General features: G+C 51.1%; 7 protein-coding genes and 2 pseudogenes across 7 annotated transcripts; 5 read left to right on the top strand and 4 right to left on the bottom strand.

Annotated features, from left to right (window-relative positions):
• Positions 1 to 1,019: 1,019 nt before the first annotated feature.
• Positions 1,020 to 1,773, top strand: SAPIO_CDS4607 (uncharacterized protein; the record flags this gene model as incomplete). The annotated part of the gene is made up of 3 exons (XM_016787119.1): positions 1,020 to 1,089; positions 1,151 to 1,685; positions 1,752 to 1,773. 3 exons carry the CDS (start codon positions 1,020 to 1,022, stop codon positions 1,771 to 1,773), a joined length of 627 nt encoding a protein of 208 aa, XP_016643228.1.
• A 2,414-nt stretch (positions 1,774 to 4,187) lies between these two features.
• On the top strand, positions 4,188 to 6,206 carry SAPIO_CDS4606 (Succinyl-CoA:3-ketoacid-coenzyme A transferase; the record flags this gene model as incomplete). Its single annotated transcript, XM_016787118.1, has 5 exons — positions 4,188 to 4,479; positions 4,596 to 4,877; positions 4,993 to 5,179; positions 5,253 to 6,009; positions 6,072 to 6,206. The coding sequence occupies 5 exons, from the start codon at positions 4,188 to 4,190 to the stop codon at positions 6,204 to 6,206; spliced, it is 1,653 nt and encodes a 550-aa protein (XP_016643227.1).
• A 511-nt stretch (positions 6,207 to 6,717) lies between these two features.
• SAPIO_CDS4605 (uncharacterized protein) lies at positions 6,718 to 8,340 on the top strand (the record flags this gene model as incomplete). The annotated part of the gene is made up of 2 exons (XM_016787117.1): positions 6,718 to 7,489; positions 7,547 to 8,340. 2 exons carry the CDS (start codon positions 6,718 to 6,720, stop codon positions 8,338 to 8,340), a joined length of 1,566 nt encoding a protein of 521 aa, XP_016643226.1.
• A 523-nt stretch (positions 8,341 to 8,863) lies between these two features.
• SAPIO_CDS4604 (uncharacterized protein) lies at positions 8,864 to 9,841 on the bottom strand (the record flags this gene model as incomplete). The annotated part of the gene is made up of 2 exons (XM_016787116.1): positions 8,864 to 9,568; positions 9,683 to 9,841. The coding sequence occupies 2 exons, from the start codon at positions 9,839 to 9,841 to the stop codon at positions 8,864 to 8,866; spliced, it is 864 nt and encodes a 287-aa protein (XP_016643225.1).
• A 1,255-nt stretch (positions 9,842 to 11,096) lies between these two features.
• Positions 11,097 to 11,513, bottom strand: SAPIO_CDS4603 (annotated as a pseudogene; the record flags this gene model as incomplete).
• A 1,021-nt stretch (positions 11,514 to 12,534) lies between these two features.
• SAPIO_CDS4602 lies at positions 12,535 to 12,930 on the top strand (annotated as a pseudogene; the record flags this gene model as incomplete).
• Positions 12,931 to 13,615: 685 nt separating this feature from the next.
• SAPIO_CDS4601 (uncharacterized protein) lies at positions 13,616 to 16,526 on the bottom strand (the record flags this gene model as incomplete). The annotated part of the gene is made up of 3 exons (XM_016787115.1): positions 13,616 to 14,307; positions 15,105 to 15,740; positions 16,493 to 16,526. The coding sequence occupies 3 exons, from the start codon at positions 16,524 to 16,526 to the stop codon at positions 13,616 to 13,618; spliced, it is 1,362 nt and encodes a 453-aa protein (XP_016643224.1).
• A 784-nt stretch (positions 16,527 to 17,310) lies between these two features.
• On the top strand, positions 17,311 to 18,474 carry SAPIO_CDS4600 (uncharacterized protein; the record flags this gene model as incomplete). Its single annotated transcript, XM_016787114.1, has 4 exons — positions 17,311 to 17,319; positions 17,633 to 17,763; positions 17,885 to 18,264; positions 18,332 to 18,474. The coding sequence occupies 4 exons, from the start codon at positions 17,311 to 17,313 to the stop codon at positions 18,472 to 18,474; spliced, it is 663 nt and encodes a 220-aa protein (XP_016643223.1).
• A 233-nt stretch (positions 18,475 to 18,707) lies between these two features.
• On the bottom strand, positions 18,708 to 23,152 carry SAPIO_CDS4599 (Nacht and tpr domain protein; the record flags this gene model as incomplete). Its single annotated transcript, XM_016787113.1, has 3 exons — positions 18,708 to 22,096; positions 22,160 to 22,682; positions 22,763 to 23,152. 3 exons carry the CDS (start codon positions 23,150 to 23,152, stop codon positions 18,708 to 18,710), a joined length of 4,302 nt encoding a protein of 1,433 aa, XP_016643222.1.
• Between the last annotated feature and the right edge of the window lie 1,523 nt (positions 23,153 to 24,675).

The raw sequence follows: 24,675 nt of genomic DNA, 5'->3' as shown, positions 1-24,675 counted from the left end.
CACAAAATATGCACAAGCTGCCGGTCGTAGGGCTCTGGCTTCGCCAACGAAGCGTTATTCAGTCATCTTATGTTGCACCTAAATCACATTCCCATGATTTGGTAACTTGGTCGTGACGCGACGTTCTCCGCTGCCTTCAACCACAGTTGAAGAGGTCTGTCTCCGTATAAACAGGGCTTGGAACAGTAGTCTGAAGTGAGATCAATGTAGATCACGGGCCATGAATTATGGAATCTTTCAATTCACCCACTGAACAGGAGAACGTACATCCGCTAATGTTTTATTTCTTCGGGCGATCATCGTCGAGTATTGTGCTGCGGCCAATGTTCTCCTTTCACGCCTATATCGGAGCTCGGTTAGTGCTTAGAACAGGTATTCAAGTGCGAAAATGGCAGACAGACGGTAAATATCGCCATGTCTGACACGAAGGCGAGAGGGCACTGCGACTGTTGAATTCGGGGTTTCATCTGATGCGGGTTCCCCTCCATACAGTATAGGCGACAGCAAAGTGACCCCGAGGGACCCATCTTTGCTACTCATTAACCAAAGTGGGAAATCTCGATTAGCGCATACCTGTGGTTTGTCCCAGGGACGATGTTTTAGGTACCTGCACGATTCATATTATCTTCGCTTACACTAACACCGACAATATATGCAGGGCGTATTACATAGAAAGCTCGAGATGATGCTGATGAAAATTTCTGCTCATATTAAACCAGAACATTTCCTTCCTCCAACACGACGAATAACAATAGTATTATCTACAGTCATTACGAGCGCACAAACCCCCAACCTCTCAACATTTTCTGCTTTCGCATCCTTCATTACTTCCTTCGGCCTTGCAAGTTAGACAAAGTGACGCCGCTAGTCCAAGGAGACGAAGGGCAGTCCGCCATGAAGCGGACTCTGATCATCCTGCTTCTTTCCGCGGCCATAGTTGTCACAGTCTTGTTCCCATCTCAGTGGTATTTGTAAGGGCATCAAATGACAAAACGGACGGCCTTAACGTGCTACGAGAAATGCTCCAGATGAGCCAGGACATGTCAGTTACTCAGGCAAGCGATATCTCGGAAATTGCCATGCCTAGACGTGAGTCCTTCCTTACCGGAGAGGACGGAATGCTCGCCAGTCCTACTAACGGCGGGTCCAGAATCGGCAACGCCGCTTCCGCCTCCCGGTTCCGGTCTAAATCTCAAACGTATCGCGATCGGCCGGGGTACACAGAACTACACGTGCGACCCGATGAATACCACAGCTGTTCCAGCCGCCGTCGGGGCTAAGGCGACATTGTTCGATGCGACTCGTTTCGCAGTTGCATGCCCACAATTACTGGACTCGTTATCCGGAGTTGCTCTGGGATTCCTGCGGGCCGATGAGATCCCAACAAGCCCGGCTGTCCTCGGCTTGCACATCTTTTTGGACAGGGAAACACCATTTTTCGCTCTCGAAACGCCTTTTACACATCTGGGTAAGGTGCTGTGTGCCGGGGATTCCTCAACTCCAGCGCCGAAGGACGCGCCAAAGGGCTTCAATGGCGAACCTGCCGTCGCTTGGCTCAAACTGCGCGCTAAGAACGGCACAACGGGCAACATACGAGAGGTCTATCGGCTGCAGACGGCTGGAGGATCAGCCCTGGAGACACGCAAGGGTATGTCAGCTACATTCGAGCGCCAATATGCTGCTCAGTACGTTTTCTTCTGCCTTACCCTCATTCCTGCGCAAGTTCGGAGATGCTCATTTGCCAATCTCAGGTACTGGTTCTACGGCCTGTAGAACATTTTGTCCACGTAATGTTTGACAAACGATGGGATATTGTATCGGCGCTGGATGAAGTCATTGCTTACCCTCTGAACTCTTGGGCTTTCCTCATCTATCTTTTGCCACTGCCTGCATGATCGGACGACGCTAGTAAGTACGCTGAAGGGTAAACCCATATATTAGATGAAGCGTCATTTCTTTTCCTTTCGAGAAGAACACGTATGACCGATATAAAACAATAAGACGTGAAATGGTCCCTTAGTCGCCCCATCTATAAGTGTGTGTCGAAATTGTATTGTTCACCCAATGACGACGAGGACGGGCTTCATACTTACCCTCATCCGCTGTTGCCGAGATTTTCGAATAGAAGAGGGAGGAGATGCCAAAGTATGGGGGTCGGAGGGAGTTGAGAGGCAATTAAGAAGTGAATTTTAAACTATTCTTCCCATCTATGTTTACTGGTACTCAACGCACTAATACACCAGACGTGTTGCGGGAGGAACGTAAAAGGCGACAGGTTGACGAGGTGGGTCAAGAACTGAACAAAGAACGTAATCCGGGCCCGCGAAGACAACGCGATGACCGAAAGACCCATATAAAGCTAAAAAGCGCAGCTAGGGCTCACTCTTTACCCTGACACCGAGATCTAGATACGTAACTAACCACTTAATCTCGGCGTCTAATCTGCCATTTTCCCGGTAGTTCAGCTCAGCATTGGCTTCTTGGCTTTCTGCATGCTGCACTTGTCCTCATCCACCATCATCATCATCATCATCATAAAGTTAGCGCAGGTGTCGAGTTTGCAGAGTGGATCACAATGCTGTAGTTGCCGAAATAAGCGTCCGAACTAGGCTCGAGAGCGGTATGCACGTTAGCGAAACTGGTCGCAAGTAGAGTTAGAATATATACTAGGTCTGTTAGTTGCATGGCCTAGGATATATAATGGCCTTTTGAGACTTTAGGACCATCAACCTTACCATATTTCCTGGACAGGTCGCCGAGTTAGCAGGTCTGTGATATTTCCACATCGCAGGGCGGATCTTGTCCTTATCTGTGATTGGAACGATAGTTTTGAGATTTATCTTAATGAGAAGAGCAAATCCCGATACTCATACTACACCAACTTGGATCGGCTCAATGGCTTGAGCCTATCTCTAGCCTAAATACGAGACTAGGCGAAGGAAAGCAAATGGAGTGGAGGGTGATCGCTTGGGGAGCATTCATTGAGGATACATTTTATTTGACAAGCTGTCTACCCCCTACAAGTGCTAAGAATTAAGTCAACATTGAAATAATTGCCCGTTTCCAAGTCGTGAATAGCCCGTCAGGGCTGCAGTGGGATGGAGTCGACGATATCAGATAATATGGGTTCTACTTGAATCCACTCTCGTGATGCGTCAAATGCTCATTCTTAGCCAAGCCAGCCCTTCTGGCGCAATGGTAGCGCGTTAGACTTCTAATCTAAAGGTTGCGGGTTCGAGCCCCGCGAGGGGTTCTCCAATTTCTTTTTGTCATCTTCTTCCCTTTTTATTCCCGGTTTCTCTATCTTCACCAACGAGCGTTAATTCCAATTGTCGGTTTTTCCACTTCTTTTTCTTTATATCTTTTCTTTTTTTCTTTTTTTTTTTTTTTTTTTTTTTTTTTTTTTTTTTCTTTTTTTTTTTTTTGGGGGACTTTTTTTCCCGGATTTGGTATCTATTGATGTTACTGCTCTGCGTTTCGCATTGGGGACGGTTGAGGGGAGTAGGGTGGAGTGGAGGAAGCATAAACGAAAGACTCGATCGTTGGCAAGTATAACACAAGAGAGTGCGATGCAGTCATCTTTCTGAATTTATTATAGTCTCGAGTGGAAGCTTAGATAAAGGTTAATTTTCAGTTGATCGAATTAGATGGTCTCTCCCAGGCTGTCCAGGAACAACAGGAGGCTCAGTGCAACAGGAGGCTCAGTGCCAAAGTGGGCTCGTTGGCCCCTGGAGCTGGCGATGCGGTCTCTAGCAGTTCTCCACTCTCGCTTTCTAGTGAGCGAGCGGGGGGAATTGCCGATGTTCGGCATCTCTGACACGGGCAGAGTTGGCTGTTTTTCGTTACCCCCATCGGAATCTATTTTTATCTCCGAAACCCCAAGCCATGACGCCGACAACCACCGACGACACGCTTTGCCCATTGATATCGTCTCCTAATCTTAGGAAATAACGGTCGGAGAATCGGCGCATTGATGGAGAAATCATTAGTGGAAATCTCACAGTGAACTTTTTATCTTTTTTTTTTTTAAATTCACCCATCTTGAGGCTCTATTCCAGGTGTCGTGCTCCAGGATTCGCTCTTGTCAACTCTAAGAGCGAGACGTCTTGGCCCCTTCTTCGTCCTTCGCAGTACCGTACCTCTCTTTTCCTCCAAGTCGACCTCACGCACCTCAGCTCCCTAGCACCATGGGACGAAGGCAACCCGCCATGGTGACCCGCGTTCTCTGGAGCGTCCAGCACTCAATTGCTCACCCTCCCGCGGCGGAGGTGCGACCGCTGCTAGGATTTTGCGTTGGGCGGGGTGGTCTTGCGGTTTGTCGAACATTCACCACCAGCAGAGCGCGGTGGTCGGCCCCGGCGCAGACGGTGAAAGGAGGAGGAGCGTCCAAGGTATTTGACTCGGCCGACTCGGCCGTAGCCGACATTAAGAGCGGCTCGACCATCCTGAGCTCGGGTTTCGGCCTGTGTGGCGTCCCTGGTATGCCCTGCCTCTTTCCCTTCCACTTGTTACCATCCACGATAAAAGCCTGGCCAGATCATCTCCCTTCTAAGAGAGGCATTGGCTGACTATTTAATTTCCCCGATTCGTAACAGAGACCCTAATCGCGGCGATCGAACGCCGTGGCCCATCCCTCCAGTCCCTGACAGCCGTATCGAACAACGCGGGGAAAGAAGGCCTGGGCGGCCTCTCCGTCCTGGTCAAGTCGGGCCAGCTAGAGCGCCTCATCATTTCTTTCCTGGGTAACAACAAGATTCTCGAGAAGAAGTACCTCACCGGTGAGATTGGCGTCGAGCTGTGTCCGCAGGGTACTTTGGCCGAGCGCATCCGGGCCGCGGGTGCTGGCATCCCTGCTTTCTTCACCCCGACGGGAGCCCGTGAGTAGAAACCGAACAATCACTCTCCGCCAGAGCTCACGACGGTTCCAAAACCCCCATGAGTAAAGGGAGTTGCTGAGTTGCTGATTATTATGGTGTTCTTCTTCTCTTTTAGACTCGCTGCTGCAGACCGGCGACATCCCCGTCCGACTCGACGCGACTGGCAAAGTCCTTGAGCGCGGCAGGGAGCGTGAGGCGAGGGAGTTTAATGGCAGGACATACCTCTTGGAAAAGGCCCTACCTGGTGATGTGGCCATCCTACGAGCCTGGAAAGTCGATGAGGCAGGGAACTGCGTGTTCCGGTGCGTTTTGGCAAACAAGGCCCTCCATCCCACGCATGTGACAGAATCACGAACCTAACGGACCTTTTCGCAGATACACGACCAAATCTTTCGGCCCTATCATGGCCAAGGCCGCCAAGCTAACCATCGTCGAGGCGGAAAATATTGTGCCCATAGGATCGATCGAACCAAGCTCCGTCGACCTACCTGGAATCTTCGTCGACCGCATCGTTCCAGCTACCCAACCCAAGCTGATCGAAATTCTCAAGCTAGCTTCCCAATCTTCTTCCTCGCCCTCGTCCACAACAATCAGTGACGCCCAAGGTAAACGCAACCGCATCGCTCGCCGGACAGCGCAAGAGCTGAAAGAAGGCTATTATGTGAACCTGGGCGTTGGTATCCCCACGCTCGCCCCGTCCTTCCTCCCACCCGACAGGAAGGTTTGGCTGCAGTCCGAGAATGGCATCCTGGGAATGGGCCCCTACCCCGCCAGCGAAGCCGAGGCCGACCCCGACATCGTCAACGCTGGCAAGGAGACGGTGACGCTGGTTCCGGGAGCGGCCACCTTCGACTCGTCCGAGTCATTCGGGATGATCCGTGGTGGACATGTTGACGTCTCTGTTCTCGGCGCCCTGCAGGTCAGCGCCGCCGGCGACCTCGCCAACTACATGATCCCCGGCAAGGTCATGAAGGGAATGGGCGGCGCTATGGACCTTATCAGCAACCCCGATGGCACGAAGATCGTCATCGCAACTGAGCATGTGGCCAAGGACGGTAGTCCCAAGATTGTGCAGAAGTGTAACTTGCCTTTGACTGGTGCCAAGGTCGTCAGCACCATCATTACCGATTTGGTATGTACTATTTGTCTTCCTATGACTTTAATTCCTTCCCCGGGCTAACAGGGTATTCGCAGTGTGTATTCCAAGTGGACCGGAAGGCAGGCACTTTGACATTGACCGAGATCGCGCCAGGTGTAAAAGTTGAGGAGGTCAGGGCTAAAACAGAGGCGAACTTTATAGTTGCCAGCGATTTGAAATTGATGGAGTAGAGTTTAAACAATAGACATGTATGTGTAAATATAGATAGCCGTGTTGGTATATACGGCTTGGAGAATCCATCACAATGGTACAGGCATCATTGGCGTAAATGCATATTTCCATATTGAAGTATTTCATCAAATTGAAGTAGTACTTTACAGAGTTATGCTGCCCCCCCCCAAAAAAAATGAACGATACGGTGACTCTGACCGTGTTCTTGTCATATATGGCAATATACCAACAGACATAAATTGATTCAATCTTTCATTTAGCGGACTGCCAATTACAAAACGCAAGAATCTTGGTGCGGGGTCATCCACGTTGCGCTGTCTGATTGGAAAGTTTTGGAAATCCTGTGGTCAGCTCAGCCTGGCCATCGGGATCACGTTAACGCGCGTCTCGGATCTCCCGTTGCTCGATGATATTGATCAGCTTCTTGACTACCCACACATCATCTTTTTGGTATATGAAATTATTGACTCGACGATTTTAATTTCTGTGTTGTATTTATCAGCTTTGACGATGCGCCTCCTTCAACTTGGATCTGGTGGTGAACTGACTCTCACCAAGGACCTTGAGCACCATGATATACCCCCGTATGCCATTCTTTCACACACCTGGGGAGATGAGGAGGATGAAGTAACTTTTCAAGATATTATGGAAAAGAGAGGAAAACAAAAGCCTGGTTACCAAAAGATCCTCTTTTGTGGCAAACAGGCTCGTGATGATAACCTTGATTATTTCTGGGTTGACACTTGTTGTATTGATAAGACGAGCTCTGCCGAACTTCAGAAGTCGATCACTTCGATGTTCCGCTGGTATCAGGATTCGAAGATATGCTATGTCTATCTCGAGGATGTTTCAAAGGACGAGGATGGCCAGACAGAGATATCCCGAGCGGCAGGGCAGCACGCGTTTCGAAGAAGCAGGTGGTTTACTCGCGGCTGGACGTTACAAGAGCTCGTGGCTCCGAGATCAGTCAAGTTCTTTGATAGGAATTACTCACCGCTCGGCGACAAAGAAATCCTGAGGCAGCAGGTTTCCGACATAACAGGCATAGCCGAGAGGGCACTTCTCGGAGATTCACTTGCCGATTTCGGGGTCAGTGAGCGCTATGAGTGGGCGAGAAACCGCCAGACCAAACGCGAAGAGGATTGGGCATACTCTCTCCAGGGAATATTCAACGTATTCCCGTCCCCTTCGTATGGCGAGGGCAGGGCATCGGCTGTTGGCAAACTGGTCAGAGAAATCAAGGAGAACCTGCTTGGTATCGAGGTGCAGGGCGTTATAGTTGGTAAGAACTATGGACGAATATGTATGGATCGCAGTGATTGACAACGATATTTTCTAGATGACGTGGGACAGAGACGATTTATAAACCCGCTCCTGCTCGATATCGCCCTTTTGGAAACCCTGTCCCTGTTCGACAAGGCTAGAGCACAAGCCGAGCGACACAGATCAATCATTCACGAGAGCAGAAGACGTTTTAAGAGAAACAATGTCCTGGTTTCAGATATCACAGCCGTGTTCTTCAAATTTCTTCGCCGGCTTCTGTGGTCTATATTCTCCCCGATAATCCTTCTCGGTACGCTAGAGACGGAGTTGGACCTGAACGCAACGCAACTCCGCAGTGTCATCATTTCTAATAATGACATTGCTTCAAACCTGCGGCGTGAGGAAGAACACAGCCAGAAGACATTGGATGAATTGAAAAGAGCCCAAGATTTCATTCAAACCCAGATGGAACCTTCAACTCAAAAGATTGATGATCAGTCCTCAGTCTTGAGGGAGATAGAGATCCTCAAGAAATATGTAGAGCATACAACGATAGAGATAAAAGAGGAAAAACGACAACAAATGGGCCCTGGACAAACCGGCATGATTGAACGGCAGTACGAGCAATCTGTCCAGCTTAAGAAGCAGTGGCCAAAAGTGGATAAGGAGTGCCGGCAGTGGAACCAAACCCTTGAGGGGACCAAGGAAGAAGGAAACCAAAAACGAACCGAGATCGTGGCAACGGTGAAGAGGCATGAGGAGAAGCTGGAGGAGGCAGAACGAAACCGCCGTGAATGGGAAAACAAAACTTTTTTGGGAAAAGTTTGGGCGTGGCTCATGTGGCTTAGTTCCTGTGGGTCTGGTGACTAGGTATTACCCATCAGGCCTCAGATCCATTTTAACTGTTCAAATCATTACAGCAGAAGACAACTATCTATATAGGCAGATCATCGGCCAAGGGATACAAGGTGCAAATGTATGGAGGAGACAGGACGCCTGTAAGGGATCTTAGCCGGCACGCTCTTTACGCCTTTTCTTTTTCTTCTTTCTTTCTTGTCAGCCCCTTTTCATTTAATAGGTATTTGGCTGGGTAGGCTGTTCAATACATCTGTCTAAGGACATGGCTCAATGAACTTGAGAACTGGTGTTGCCCATCTGGTAATGGGAAATAACATCTATATGTGCTTTCTCCCCCACTGCCTCTTTCACAATAACCTGGCTTTGCGTAGATAGTATAATCAAATGATATCGACATTTACATTGCATTGGAAGTCTAATTGTTTACGGCAGACCTGTTCTCGCCCTCTTTCGGACCACGCGAAGGAACACGCTCATAGTGATACAATGATACGACCCTCTGCCTCAATATACGGCATGCTCCAGAACAATCCACTCACAGCTTGGCCTGGGGATCCTGCGCAAAATTCCCTCCACCGAGTGTCCGAGAAATAGAATCGATCGTCCTCAAGATCCACTCGCTCCCCTCATCAGTCGCCAACCACTCAGCGCCTTCTACAACCTCCTGACCGGGCGCCTTATACGACCCGTCCTCGATAGCCTTGCGTAGACCAAACACGTGGCTTAGCACCTGGGGTCCAACGCCAGTTTGAGAGCGGAGGCAGGCCAGGGCAATGACACTCGTCAGCACGCGACCGGTGGACGCTAGGTTGCCACGCACTTCGGCGTCCGGATCGGATAGAAGCCCCGCGTAGTGGCTGTTGAGGATGTGCACGGGCAAGTCGGGATGCGAAGTCGCCAGCTTAGTCACGAGGGAGTTCTCGAACGGCCGGTACACGCTGTCCCAGAGCGCGCGGCCGCGGGCGATCATGGCCGGCAGGATCTCGGGCGTCGGGGCGCGCGACGACTTCGTCTCGAGCTGGGAGGTGATCTCGGCGGGTAGCGAGGCGTGGAAGGCGTTGAGGCAGTTGATGGAGCGGGGGATGCCGTTGAAGGAGATGCATTTGAGGCCGACTTCGCGGATCAGCTCGGCTACTTGGACGGGAGAGAGAGGCGGCGAGGAGGAGGAGGAATAGTCGGAGGCGACATCTTGGAGGATTGCTAGGGATTCGGGGGAGTTGAGAGTAAAGGTGGCTGCGCTCTGTGATGAGGATGTTTAGCAAAGCTAACCGCGCCGTGGCACGAAAATGCTGCCGCGGGAAGGTGGGTTGGGACTGTGGGATTTCGGGTAAGGGACCACTGAGGAAATACATACGCACAAGACCACCCAAGGCTTGAGGCCGACTTTGCGTCTCGCTGCGTCGCTGGCGATGGCCTGGTAGACGCCACGAATGCGGGCGGGGGCGGGCGTTTGGTTTGGGCGCGCAAAGGGCGCGTTGATGAGGGCCTTGAGGCCGGGCGATAGCTTCGACATGGTCGCTGAGGTCGTGAAAGTCGTGATAATTACTTCTGAGGAGTGGGATGTCGCGTCGGGACGTTTGCAATTGAACCTGCGCTGTCCCTTGGTGGTCCTGATAATGAGGGTTGTCGAAACTGGCCTGCCTCGGTCCTCGGGCCTTAGAACGACACGCACTAAAATTCCCCCAAATCTCGGACGCTAAAACTGGTTCCGAAAAAGAGGTACCTGCCCCATCCCCAACTAACCCTAAGGGTTAGCCACTCCCGTAGACGGCCTGGTGTCTTTTGGAGAGTGGGAGTGGAGGCGAAGTGGGGTGCATTTGGGGATCAATTTACCTTGGTATTAGGGCAGTCTTCGGGCTTGGCCCCGGTCTTGAATTCGGCCGGCTTTTTGCTTCGGCTCCGCGGTTGCGTTCACGTCTGCTAGTACTCCCCCAGCTGTCGATTCAAGCGCTTCAAATACAAGCCAGAGGCACTCCGTACTCCGCAAACAGGCAGACGTTAACTCAATTTTACGGGTTATAACACCGTGAGCCCTGGCGGTTCATTGTGGCTCAAATTAAGCTCTCTAATGACGACACCTACAGTAGGAGGCTCTGGGCGTGCCATAAGTCAAATTGGTAACTGTCTACAACCCAACAGCAACTACTACAAGATGGTAGCGCACCCAGCACTAAATTCAGCCTTAATTTTAGCCATGTATGGTTGGTAGTATAACGCGCTATCACTTGACCACGCCTTGGTTGCTCACGTGGGCATTAAAGGGATGCACTGGTGTCTCATTTCCTACACTTCTTGTTTCCTTCCTCACTTTGCAATACTCGTAGTAGTCGCCTGTGTAGTTTTCAATATATCTTGAGCTAAGATAAAGGTCTAGATTGCACATCACCGTACCTTGTCCTTGTATAGTAGACTTTCTGGCATGTGGCGCTCTCTTCTCACCCACTAGCCTCAATTATCAAGGAATTAGACGACTTGTTGCCACTCCTTTTACTAAAATATGGCCCAGCAAAGGTAGATGACAGCCGCACAGGCTGCTTCGTGGAGCGAGTTTGCTAATAAGATTGATTTCCTTGCCCCATAAATACCAGGTACCCTTCGCACTTGAAAATTTGAGGCCAAAGTACATTCAATGCTAACGCAATACGTTGTTGGCTCAATGATTCTCATTATTCCCCCATACGTGCTAGAGACTCTGCTGCCGCTGCTACATGCCAAAGAAAAACAAGAAAAAGAAAACAAAAGAAAGGCCCAACCCGGCCCGCCAGCCGCTAGTTACTGCATCCGGTGCCTCGGTTCGAGAGGCAGATGGCAGTTGCTTTGCTTTGGCCATAGAGGTGCACATCCTTGACAATTCCAGACTTGCGCTGCCCGAAGATACACGTGTTCCTTAAGTTACTGATGTACGGAAGCAAGTCTCTCGAGTTGCCGACGACGTTGTCGCTCCATGAAACGAAACATGTGCCGCGGCGGAGTGTCCGCGGGCTCGCGGTTTCCAAGTTGGCGTAGACGGTTCCGCTCTCAATGTCGTCGTACAGTCCATTGCAGTCGGCGGGGTTGGAGGGGTAGTGCGACGAGTGACAGGTGAGGGTATCTCGGCGGCCCAGAACCACGGCATCGGAGTCAGGCTTGATAGCAGCAGCAGAGGCCGACCATGCCAGCAGAGGAATGATGCTGTTAAACTTCATGGTAAATTCGGAGAGAGAAAAGTCTGGTATAGAAGCCGACTGTAATAATGTATATTATGCTACTATAAAGAAAGCTTCGTTTTCTGGTACTTTACGGAATAAGGTAACGGTACTAATTTATACTTTCGGTATGGCGCCCCGAAGCTGGGTTTGCCGTCAGAACAAACACCTGCTCTGTCGAAACCTTTTCCGCTTACAGATACGCCGCAAATAATTATCGTCGGCTTATTTTGACCAATGAATCAGCGAGGTGGCCCACTTAACACCACTATCCTTATGATCCTTACGAAGTATACGGGCAACATTTCCCTTCGTTTGCCTCCGGAAAGCCCTTCCCTAAGGTGCCCATCTACATACGCCGGCAAGTTACTACATGCCCTTCGCTTACGTCGTCACTCTAATATTCTTACTTAAAATAGTTCCTCCCGATTGGCTGCTTCCCTGGCGGAAGGCTTTAGCAGGTGTACTACTTCGTATACCTTAACTTGTTGTAGGGTATGGGATGGTGTCACGCGGGACCGTCGTGCCAAGGGACGTGGTGCCAGCAGCGGTATGGGAAAATGCCCCCCCCCGGGACGCCGATGAGAATCGGCAAATTTTGGCCGGCTACAGAGGTCCTTGTAAGCGCACGACTATAATATGTGTGAAGGTCCTTGCGATTGGTGCAAATTTCCCGAGTAAGAATTCGCTGGTGGCTAGCTTGGTGGAAATAACCCGACATCAATGAAGTAACATGAAAATAGTCCGACACAGTTAAACCGAGCAAAACAAGTATCCCATCGATGGAAATGCACCAACTTCATACCGACACATTCAACAGTGCACGGTGGTCATGACTTGTACAGCCTATAAGTAGTACCGTATATCGATTTCATTGTCTACGGCAATCATACCTATCGCAATCTAAAAAGAATCACTTCCTATTCAACTTTACTCGAACAGAAAAAGGGGGAAGAAGACAGACGCTACATTCTCTGGTCTGGTCCTACCTCATATTACCAAATTCCTGAATCTTCTGAACATGCATCCCCGCAACATTGTCTTTGCCTTATTGGTCTGGTCAACTTCCGCGGCTGTTATCGAGCCTGATAGGCGGGCGGACGACCTCGAATGTGACAGAGACCACGCCCCCAACCGCAACGACTGCCAAACTCTGCTGGACCGCATCATCAGCAATCAGTACCAGAAGAATCTGCAGACTAGTCCCAGACACATTCAACACAACAGCTGCTATGTCTCGTGGAGCGACTATGTCGTTGGCTCAGCTCAAGAGTTGGTGCCTTACATCAGCCGGATGATCAGCGCCTGCCAGAATGGCCAGAACCAATCTGGTATCATCAAGAACGTGAGCATTCTGGGACAACAGAAAAAGACTGCGATATGCCTCTCCAACCGAGGTTCGGGTTGTAGCAACTAAGCTGGTTACGTCGACTATTCTACTACATTCAGTCGAGTCACTTGGCCGGTAATGAGCACCGCAGGATGGGCCAAGGATACCTACGGACGCGGAAGTTCGGACAATGGGCTGCGAAGGCTGTGCCAAGACTTAACAGACAACATTGCGCCAACCATTGAGTTAGCAAGATAGTTAGCTTTTTGTATCTCATTACATTTAACTACCATTATTCCATTCTCACCTTGCGCCGTCTAAGTAGCGAACTTGTTAACCCAGTAGTGGCGGATAGTACAGTATCGATGAAATCAGAAGTAGTGAAAAAATGACAGCCAAGATGCTCTATACGTGAGCTCCGGAGGTGGAATTAATGAACCGTCGGCACATTATTATAACTCTCATCCACTGGCAAACTAATTGTCCAAGGGCAGCAGCAATTCTCACAAGAAAAAAAAAAAGCATCACGACCTCATCTCACGGCGACTTAGAAGGTAACTCTTTTATAACAAACACACTAATAAGTGCGTTTCGTCTCATAGTATTATAGGCAGCTTTCCTGAGCTTCACGTTACGGTACTTGGCACTAAGGGTCGGGGATCCGGTGTTGGTGTAGTAAGGGTGAACTACACTCTGCGGAACTCCACTTAGGCGCACAGCAATCGTAACAACGCAAAACTAATCTAACAAACAATCCCCAGTACCATGCCATTTAGCAGCCAGACAAGCAACAGGTGGCAAACGTGGAGCAAAATATCCTTGGGGGGTTGAAGCATCCGGCCCAGTCGAAGGTCTGCGTAATGTACCCGGAGCAGGTTGATCCCGGACCGCAGCCGGAGTTATAGTAGTTGACAATGAAGCGACAGGTTGACCCAGCTGGCGTGAAGGACGACGACCATGCTACCAACGCCCTGTTGTAGACACATCGGTTGAGCGTGACTGGCCTGTCTTGGGCATCGAAGTCGTTGCAATTCGCCAAGTTATAGTAGTTCATGTAATCCGGTGGTCGTTGGCGCTTGTCGAGACCGGCTCCAGCCTCGCTGGTGATGGAATCCGCAGGGACAGAACCCGCAGAGAAGGGGGCCGGCGCGCTGGCCTTGAGGTTGGGAAGGTACTTCCAGTGGGGGGTCTCCGTTCCGTTTGAGTTGGTGATGTACCAATGCTCGTCGCCGGGTGGTGCCTCGAATGCGTACTTAACGCCTCCGAAAATAGTCGTTCCGTGGCCGAGGTCGATGTCGCTAGCCTGAGCATAGATCTTGTCACCTTCGTGGTATCCCAGAGCAGAGCCAATGAAGCCAGCACTGAACAGAAACAGGGCGTTGAGTAGCATTTTCGGTGTATTGATTTGCGTTGACTTGTTGAGTTGTATCGTAAGAATCTTGATGGCAAATTGGAAGGCAAAAGCTAGACCTTTATGTGTTCGGCTGGCCTATTGGGGTTTGATGCAGTACTACCCCCAGTTGAATGCTATAACCACACGGCGCATTACTTACTGGTTTTGTATAACCTAGTTTTATTCCCCGAACCCCGGAGCCGTGACAAGTGGAGTATTAGTTCGTATCAGACTAAATCGGCAACTTTTGGGCCAATCGCATGTATAAAATATATCGCGGCTGCTGGGATGGTCGACTGTGCATCGCCGGCTGGTTTTAGCCAATTAACCCAAGCCCTCGTGGCTTCATCGGCGAGTAAACACGTCCTAAAGACCCATACAATTGACTGATGGTGACAAGAAAGGCTCCGGCGCCTTTGCCCCTTTACGTTTGTCAACAAAAACCGGCATTCTTATTCTTTCCGCCGAAAAAGGTATATTATCGGACACAATATGCAGTCGTGCTAAATTTGGATTAAGACTTAGCAAAGTTGCTCGTCCGTCCGCCTTGCGTTGGATGCTTAATGCTTGCTAACTCATAACAGGTTTCGGAAAGATACATTCACGGGTTAGGGACTATGCACAAACGGAGAAAGAAGACGGCTGCATGAATATTACCCTGCGTGACAGGACGTCTATTTCCTTTGCCTTAAGGCTATCACCGTCGTCAGGTACTCGTCTGTAATTCTTGCCCAGATCATGGAGACGAGAGGATCTTCAAGGCAAAGATTGCACCTCTGCTGCATGGACAGCCCTTGCTGCATAAGTGCTTCTAATTCATGGCACAGAGCGGCACCTTGCTCTGGAGCCGTTTTTTTGCGCATCTTACTTCTATGAAGCAGCAGGTTGATGACCGTAGCTAGGCATGTGCACGGTGATGCAGTACTGCTGCCGCCGTTTGAAGGTTCCGACGCGTTGTCCGTAGGTGCGGCAAGACTTAGGGCTGGAAGCTCGACAGAGCTAGGAGACAAGACGAAATGTGACGGCTCATCGAAACACCAGTCAACTGTAGAGGATGCATCTGTGTCGGTGAGAGGGAGCTTTGTTGGCTGGAATTCGTTGTCCGATGCTTGATGAAGAAACGAGAGATCCAAAGCCATGGCCTTGCCTCGACCGAGCTCGCTGGTCGTGCCGGAATAGGTGTAGAGCGCTGTCGGGTGCAAGTCAGGCTGGATTCCATCGTCGAGCGCGAGAAAAGCAGCAGCCATGCAAGACTCGGAATCTTGGTCATCGATGGAGCGGTCTGGTTGCGGTGATGGCTGTGGTGGTGTGGGTGAGGGGCCACATTGGTTTGGTTTGTCGGGCTCATAAGGCTTAGTGGACTCAGTGGGTTCGCTGTTATCGTTTGGTGGCGTTGAGGCACTGTTGTAGTAGGTTGGCCTCAGCCCGCGTAGGGCGGCAGCTGGCGACGAATACAGTGGCTGAGCGACAGCCCGCAATCGGGCACGTCTAGGAGGTCGGCCAACTGGTTTGGGGGGCGCATACACACACGGAGTTCCTCTTCTACTGCATCGAGCACACTGAGGTCGGTGTCCGTTGCACTTGAGCTTGGCTATGTTACAGGATTGGCAGCTTTTTTTAAGCGGTAACGTCGTGGTGTCAGGAGACATGGCGTCCTGGCGGCTGGTTGGCATCGTGTTCGTGGCTAAGAGACAAGACAGTAAACAGGTGAGCGACGAAAGGAACCTGCTATGATATAGCTAAGATTCTGAGGTACAGTGAATGGAACCTACTTCGGAAGAATCCGTGCAAGTATTTGTGATACATTTATTGCCCTAACGGCGTTGTGAATAATAATCCTTGATCTGCAAATAAATGATACCCTCGTATTGGCGTGCACATACTTCGTAGGTGGGCCAGCGGCAAGCCACATTCCGTTTCCGGATCTTAGCACTGCGTTCTTGCTATTAATTGTCTGAATGACAATCTATCCAGTCAACTTTACGAACGGGGCGTGGCCAGTGTCCCCTCATGACCCAGCCTTGTTAGGCTCACCACTTCGGCAGCGATTGCGGCAAATCTCGACTGAGTCTGAAGAAGCGGGATGCAAGGCAACGTCGGGATGTGACGGCCCTTGGCATAAGCCTGAAAAGGGCATCGGGCCGATCACTGTGCTATTTTCGACCAGCGACAATAAAACCGCGGGGCCAACTGGTAGGTGTGCTTTACTGTCAATGGTGTTGAAATCGAAAAGGTCCTTGCATTATACTGTCGAACCTGCAGTAAGCTGAGTGGCGGAACCACGGGTCATGGTGAAGGTAAGCCACCGCGTTAATGTGGAGCTAGAGCATTGATCTGCAACATTGTTTTCGGTGTCAGTGGCAAAGGAGATTGCACGTGCGAGACCGTGAGCCGACAACTGGGAATAGCGTCACATCATTCCACTGTGAAGCGAAAGGCCGGGGGCCAGGGTTGCCTTTAGGGCTGCACCGTTTGATCCAATGAACGTTGTGGAACCAGAGGGGTCGCCAGCTCCTGGTGAATTAACGATGGCACTGTGGTTCGATGGATTGCAGCGATCTGCACTGCTCCCAGGCCTCGGATTCGGTTGCTTTTCATGTTGTCACTCGATTCCTCAAGGACTTCCCAGGGTCTTCCTCGGAGCAGCTTCGATCGACGTTGCAGACTTCTTTCCACTTGTCGTGGTTCAGTGCCGCTTCTCTCAGGCTTCATGTACCTCCCATGCCAACGTAAAATCCGATGCCCGGAGCAGATTTAGGCAACCATGTACTGCTCAGATCAGGTAAAAAGCTGGAGTCACAAGCCTTAGGTTGGTTCTGAAGATAACCCGAAGCGGAGCCTAGTAGTAGCATCGGGCATATCTGCTGTTGAAAGGGTCGCGGTGCAGCAGTCAACGCGATCCGTATCCTTTGGAAGAGTTCTGCTTTTTCTTTAGGGCTTGCGCAGCCCCATGCGAAAGCGTGCCGCACCATCTCCCGTTGATCGCTGGGAAGTAGATTGAAATCCATTGTTAGGCCTGAGCTTCGAGAACTGCTTCAGGGTGATTTGACGGCCGACTTGATGACTCGTGCACAATGCCTGATGTAAGTATTCGCCAATGGCTAGTGGTCCTTATTTTCGGCCCCCTAAGGCTAAAGGCAAAGCACACCCCGAAATTGAGATATAAGATGTAACAACGAGCGGTGATTTTCTCTTGCGCCGTATTCCTCCGATCATCCAGCTATACCGCTATGGGGGTATTCCGCTAACATTGTCGACGAAGGCTCTTTCCGCTCCCGGCCATATCGTACAATAGATGACCTAGAATACATTCCGGGCCGTAGGCTGGACACTACCGAAGTACATTCCACTTTTCCCTTAAAAGCTATGGGCTAATCGTTCAAATACGTGACGCAGTGCCACGATATCGGAGTGTGGAGAGCCGCAGGCCCCAGTAGAAGCCTAGACAAGCTAAAAGGGCTCGTGAAGGAAGTGGACGATCGAGATCAGAGAAGTGTGCGCATTGACATGGCATTCACCATGGCTGTGTTAGTCGGGAATACGCAAGCGTTAGCGTACTTTTTTTGGCTATGAATGAGAGGGAAAAGTGATAACCGAACTTGAAAGCCCAAATTGGGCCGTGTCCACCGCTTTGGTCGCAGCATGCAGGAGCGGCAACGTTGATGTGGTGAAGCTCCTCCTTGATAAAGCCCTCCGTAGCCGGAAACGGGGCCCCGTCCTCGAGTGCCTCGCCCTATCGACAATCTCCACCCCCTGCGCCTGCGACTCATCCGCCGCCATCCCCACGGTCACAACGAGCTACCCCTGCGGGCCGCGCAGCCGTCCTGTGAACTGCCCTACTGGCTGCGCCACGACTTCGTACGTGTTCGAGACTGAGGGGTGTGGGACCGGTGGTGAGAGCTCCTCCGGTGGCGAGAGCTCATCCGGTGGTGAGGGGTCGACGACTGTGAGGGGGTGTACGCCTACTGTTACTGTCACGGAGTGTGGGTTTCCTTGGACTACGACGCCTCAGTGGTGTTGGTATGATGGTGAGTTTTCTCTTTTCTCTTTTTTTTTCTTATTTGCTGAATGATTGCTAACTTGTGGGTTGTATAGGAATCATTACGCTTCCTTGTGACTGCGACGTGGCTCTCGCGACAGTTACGACGACGGTGACGGACGATAGCTCGAACTGCATGCCTTGTTCTTATGGGTGGATGACTGATATCCCGTGTACTGCCAGCAACTGGTGGGGTTAAGAGAAGAGAGAGAGTAGAGCAGTCGCGGAGAACGATGCTTCCTGCGATTGTAAGAAAATGGGCTCTGGGGTTCGAATGTAGTTCGAACTACGTGATATTCTTACACTTGGCCGAAAATACCAAATCTAGTCTAGAATCTGCGACGCCGTATCCAACATGCTCCTTCTAGTATAAATGCTAAAATATATGCTCACTACGCTATGCTGCGCTAACCTGTAAATGCTACCAACATCTTAAACAACATTCACGGCCCACTTCTTCTTAATCGCCTCCTCCCAATCCTTAATCCGCTTTACCTCAGACCCAACCAGTATCTCTCCACGCCTTAGCGTCGTTCGCAACGGCTCGACGGGGAACCACTCATGATCGACTCGGCATACAAGGTCGGGGTTCCCTCCCACCGTCGTATTCTTCTCCACCTTGATCAGGGTATCCAGACACATCTCGCAAAACGAATCCAGGCTCCTAACACAAATGTAGAACCTCTCGTTCGTCGTCAGCGTGTTGAGACACTGTAAGCACACGAGGGGGTGCGGCCGGCAGTAAGGCAGGAACGGATCGCAATTCCGAGCCTCGCTGGCACTACCTAGGTCCTGCATGCTGGCTGACCCAAGCGAGTCATCGGCGTACCTTCGCATAGACTGGAAGAGCGCGGTAGCTGCTGCAACATCCCCGATAGCGACGAGCGCCCTGGAAAGATTTTCGAGAGCGTGCGAGTCGTTTTGGGGCTCGTCGTCGTTTAAGATCCCAATACTCTCAATGATGATCGCAGAGAGAAGCTTCTGAGCGTCCGCAATCTTTCCCATCTGCGTGTAAAGAAGACCTAGGTATAGCGAGGCGTCGTTCACGTTGATTCCGTTGAGTCGCTGGGGAAGCTCTCTATATTGACCTCTCTTAAGCTGATAATCCTGCAGTTCCTCAAGTTCCTTCAGCAGAGGCTGCGCTGCCGGAGATTTCGCACCCGCTGCGACGATCATCTGCTTGTAAACTTGTGCACGGCTCCGCAGAGACAGCGTGTACAAAGTCCTCACGAGAACGCTGCCCCGGGGATGCCCGCCGATTTTGGCAATCTCGTTTAAGACAGCCATGGCACCGGTATAATCGCGGGAAAAGAACTTGAGACTTGCCAATGATAAGTACAAGTTTAGCTGTGCCGCGATATCCTGCTTGCGTTTAGTAACATCTATGGCAATCTCATACCTTGAGATCATAGTCTCGGTCCTGCCACGGATACAGGCTGTCTTCGGAATGATCCACTCAGAGTCGCTGGTTCCCGAAGCCTGAGCTACGAGGAAGTCCGTTAGACGACTTTCTCCACGATCCTTTCCGGGCTGTCCGTCCATCCAGTCCAGCAGCTTCATTATCAGCTCATGGCAGTTGTGGCCCGCAAGGACTTCAAGGTAAGCTTCTTCAGGCTCAAATTTATCCGGTTCGTATGCGCTGATGATCGCCTTCTGGAAGTACTGTATCGCTTCTTCCACACGGCCGAGTTTGTGGAGGCATTTGGCAATACTAAAACGATTTGTATAAAGCCTCCACTTGCTAAAGTCTCTCTCTCTTGGGGTTGTGAATTTGTTTGTTTCAATCAAGCGTTCCTCCAGCGACTCACACATCAGATGCTTGACCAACGCCCTTTCGTACTGTCGATTTTGCATGTAGCAGTAAGCGATGCGGCCGCAAGTCTGCACCATGTCACCGTCCAATGGCAGGGCCTCGTTGAAGAGCTTGAGCGCCTCATCGTGGAGGCCGAGGTTGATGTACGTGCTTCCCACACGTCGGAGGGAGTGGCCAGACTTAGGTAGGCCGGACCACTGCAGAGCCCTATTCATCCTCGACCGAGGCGGGATGCCAGACCATTTAAAGTCTGAGTCGTTCCAGGTATGGCCCTCTTGGATATAGGCAACACTGTGAACGATTTGAAAACAAGTCATCGTTGGGATGTAGAAGTTAAAGTCAGGGTCAAGCCAAGCATGGGCATAGAGCCGACCGATTCGCTCCACCAGACCGCCAGGCACAGCTGCGGCCTTGATGGCCCAGTCTTGGGATTCCTTGTCCAGGCCACTCAGAACTTCAGTGTCGCTCATCCATCGTTGCAAACAGTCCATGTTGATGTCTGTAAATAGCTTCAGACTCTCTTCCTCCTGGGTCCAGTCAAGAATATTTTTGCGGCGGGTAAGCAGCATGTAGAGGCATCTTCCTACAAACTGTTTGTCTTTCAAGGAAACGCGAGATTTATCCACATTCACAAGGTGTTCCTGCCAGTACCAGGTGGCGTACTGCCACATAGGCCCATTCTCAGGGTTGACCTTGAATGATTTGGGCTCGAGGAGAATGCGAAGACAGGTCTTCAGCACGTGGAGCCTTGCTTCTGCCAAATCGAATCCGATAGCAGGTCCTCCCGTCTTGGCCCTGACGTTGGTGGAAATGTCTTCTCGCAGGAATTCTGTGATGGAAGCATGGAAGAACGTGACAGTCGTCGTTTTCTTGTTAGAGTTGAAGTCAATGATGGAGGGATAGAATAAGTCCGGACTATTTGACAATGCGGCAGGCGATCGAGAGCGTCCTGGGGAATTCGAACCAGCCGGGGGCCGTGATGCATTGCGGGAAGAGGGCCCAGAGTCCAGGTTTTGATCGTTGTGACGCTGGTATAGGTCGGCCGTCGTCTGGCCGTCTTCCCGATCGAGGGTGAAGAAGGAAGAGAACTGCGTACGGAGGGTCTCCTCGAGATTGAAAGCTGGGTCACCGAATTTGAGTTCAAGGATGGTCTCCACCTGCTCCAATGTTAGGGTCTGCTCCGCACAGGTGACCCAGATCAATGTCTCGTTCAAGTCGGCGGCATGTGCCTCGGAAAGTGTCGCCGAGAGCTGCTCCATCATCTTACGCAAAGTACCATTGATCTCTCTGGGGAACTGCCCGAGGCTCTCGAGAATCATCTGGGGGTGGGTCTTGCGGTTCAAGTCGCTAACCATAATCCGCGCGAGAATGAACAGGCCATCCACCTGCTTCGTCATCTTCTCGACGACCTTTTCTCTGAAGCCGGGCACTGCACGTCTCAAGACTCGAGATCGACGCACCTCGTCGATGATGTACATCCGGACATCTTGCGCTAACAGCTCCGGGGTTAGATGAATAGTACGCAATTGTTGTCCGCTCGCGTCCTCGTCGAGGCAGATGGATACAGTCTCGGTAAGAACACTCCTGCCTATTAAGGCTATCTGCACTCTCGTCGTCTGGTACTTCGAGGGGAGTTCGGCTAGGAGAGATAAAAGCTCTTCGGTATCGGTCTTTTCAGCTTCGTCAACGCCATCTAGAAAAATGTAGATGTTTCGAACGCGGGTGTCGGTGGTACAAGGGGTGTTGACGAGAGAACGAACGGCGCTAGGAATCGTCTTGATGTCATCCCGAGACTGCAATCTTCGCAAAATTTCTTTCGCATAAAACGCATCGTCCTCGCTCAGCTGGTAAGCGAGGTCACGTAAACATTGGTTCACAGATCTCGTCTCCGGATTGTTCTCCCGAAAGAAGAAGTATGCGAGAGAGTGCATAGATGAGTCACCAGGCTGGGACAGCAAATCCTCCATCCACGAAATCAATCTTGAAGCAAGATAGGATTTTCCGGTACCTAGAATGAACGTTAGGGTTATGGACACTCAGCGAAACTCCATACCGCTAAGTATGTGCTTACCTGGATTGCCACATATCCACAAGAAAGGGAATTCGCCATCCACCCACGACTTGAAGGATGCATCCTCCACAAGCCAGTCACCGGTTCCAGGGGTGCGGGAATTCTTGAGCGAGTTGTACCGATCTTCCGGATACACGGACGGCTCGAGAATCTCCTTGATCTTCTGGCGGTTCGTGAGGGCCGTCTTTTCCCTCGTCTCTGCGCGTAGGAAATTATCCATTTGATCCATTTTCTCGTCCAGGCGGTGCTGTAGCGAGAGTGTACGCTTGATTGAGGCTAGGGTCTCCGCCATGACAAGTCCTTCCTCGCCCTTGGTCAAGCTCTCCAGCTTTTGGAGAGCCTCAGGGACCTTACTGTCGCGGCCAAAAACTTTGCGGACGTAGGCCTTGAATCGGCCACGGTTCACCTCCTCCGTCGCAATGAGAAGGGTTTCGAAAAGCGCGGCAAGGATCTGGACAACCTTCTCACGTAGCTGGGGTGACATTTCCTCCTTGATGTAGAATTCGAGACGGATGGTAAAATCCTGAGAGGGGAGAGGTAAGTATGAGATGAGGTGAAGAACGTGGAGGGATGCAATGAAGTGAATCACGGCGAAGAGCTTACCTGCAGGCGTGTGAACAGGTCTAGGATAGCATCGTACATTTCGGACACATCCTTTGCGGCACCAATAAGGTACATGACAGCTGAGAATATGTGCTGACCCGGCGGGAAAGCCTCTTCTGCAGCGCCAGCTACGATGCCGCCGATAACCTCGATAGGCTTGAGCAGGGCATCGACGACCTCGAGAATCTTCCCCTCGCGACTACGGAAATTGACAAATTGCTCATTCTGGTCCCTCACCAAGCGAAGCAGAGCATTTGCTGAGGCGATGGGAGGATTGTTGAAGTCCTTCTGGGCATCTTGGGCAGAAGCGAGATATACCTTGTAAGCATCCTCAACAAGCGAAGTGAAGCGACTTTCTAGCTCTCCGCGCTTCTCCGAGAGAGCGCTCATGACGACGACGACAACACTTCTACACAGTAGTAAAGAAAATAAGACAAGATATGCTGGTGATCAGAGCAAACACGTAACGGAAAGAAAAAGGAAAGAAAAGAGACGGAGACTTGGGCTAAACGAAAATATGTTGGCGACAGTTTCAGACGTGGGGTTCATGTTTCTTTATGGCCCCATGAAGCACGAAGTAGGCTCCAGGTTTTGTGACCCAGTCACTGGGATCGGGCCAAGAAGTCGTCGGGTTTGCCCTTTGATCCCGGATATGCGCCCAATTCATTGGCCCAGCTTGGACAGGGGATCGACGCAACACCGCCATAAAAGCCAAGAGTGGGAATGCAGGAGCGTCAGAAGCTGATGACACTGGGCAGAGTAACCATAAGTGTTGGCCAGGCTCTGGTCAATATTATGAGATAACCACTTATCGATTTGAGGGTGCAAGCCACTATCTGGCCAAGGAACCCTTGGGCAATAACGAGATCAATGATGCTCAAAATTCAGTGGTAAACGGCAGCAACAAGAACGCCGCGAAATCTTGTTCACCTCTCCCAGCCCACACCTAAAATTGCCGGATGCAGCCTGTAGGGCAGAGACAGCAACAATGGATCCTGGTTTCAGAGGCTTGGCTTGATGTAACATCAAGCCAACCTCAATTTGGGCCCTCGTCGTCCCTTACTGGTTCCCCACAGGGCTTCCCGCAGGAGGGGTTCGTGCTGCATTGCGCCCTAAAAAGCCACAACGCGTGGTTCATTGTCACAGGTTACCTGTCACGAGCCGACGTACTTCGCATGGATCGCTGCTTCCCTCGAGGATGCCGATAGCCAGAAGGCAAGGAAAGTGCGAATTTGGTGGCTCGGGAAAGTCCAGGGCTTGGAGGCATCAATACGTCATGGAGGGTCGTTGAGATTTGTTGGAGGAAGGCCCGGCCCGGATGGGTATGGAAGACCGCCTGGTCAGCGGGTGGTGCTCCTGCTTGAATCGAATTGGTCGGCCGCCTGGGGCTAACTTTGTCACAAGACCTTCTGGCGGGTTATGCTATGTACCTTAGCGGGAAACTGGGCGGCTGCCTGGGGCGAAGTGTACAATGTCTCGCGGCATGTGATGGACCGGTACAAGCTCCACGCAGGGCGCAGGTGTCAGATTCAGAAGGTAAGCGCTAATGGTGTTGAAGGCAGCCTTAAAGTATTGATTGATCAATGATTGACGATGCGATGTACAATTGACCAATTTTGATGCCTTGTGTGTACGACAGAAGCAATTCCGAATGTTCCTTGGTGGGTCGCACCGTGGCCCCCAATCCCTCGGCAATGAATGGGATGGAGCTCTGTACACCAAGGTTCCATGAAAAGAACAAGCCCATCACAAGTTCTACACAGCCAGCTGCTCCGAGCCGCCAGTTGGGCTTGATCCTTGATAATCTTCGCCTCAGCCTTGGCAGTGAGCATCTCCCAGCCATTTTTGGTCCTTGCTTACCACCAAATCCCAGCATCGCCAATCCATAGTTGCCGTCCTCAACGATGGTGGGT

The sequence above is a fragment of the Scedosporium apiospermum genome (assembly GCF_000732125.1).
Source record: "Scedosporium apiospermum strain IHEM 14462 chromosome Unknown SEQ_SAPIO_0093, whole genome shotgun sequence".
In the NCBI taxonomy this organism is placed as follows: Eukaryota; Fungi; Ascomycota; class Sordariomycetes; order Microascales; family Microascaceae; genus Scedosporium; species Scedosporium apiospermum.
The sequence above is the reverse complement of the archived record's forward strand: the minus strand, read 5'-3'. Positions and strand labels throughout refer to the sequence as shown.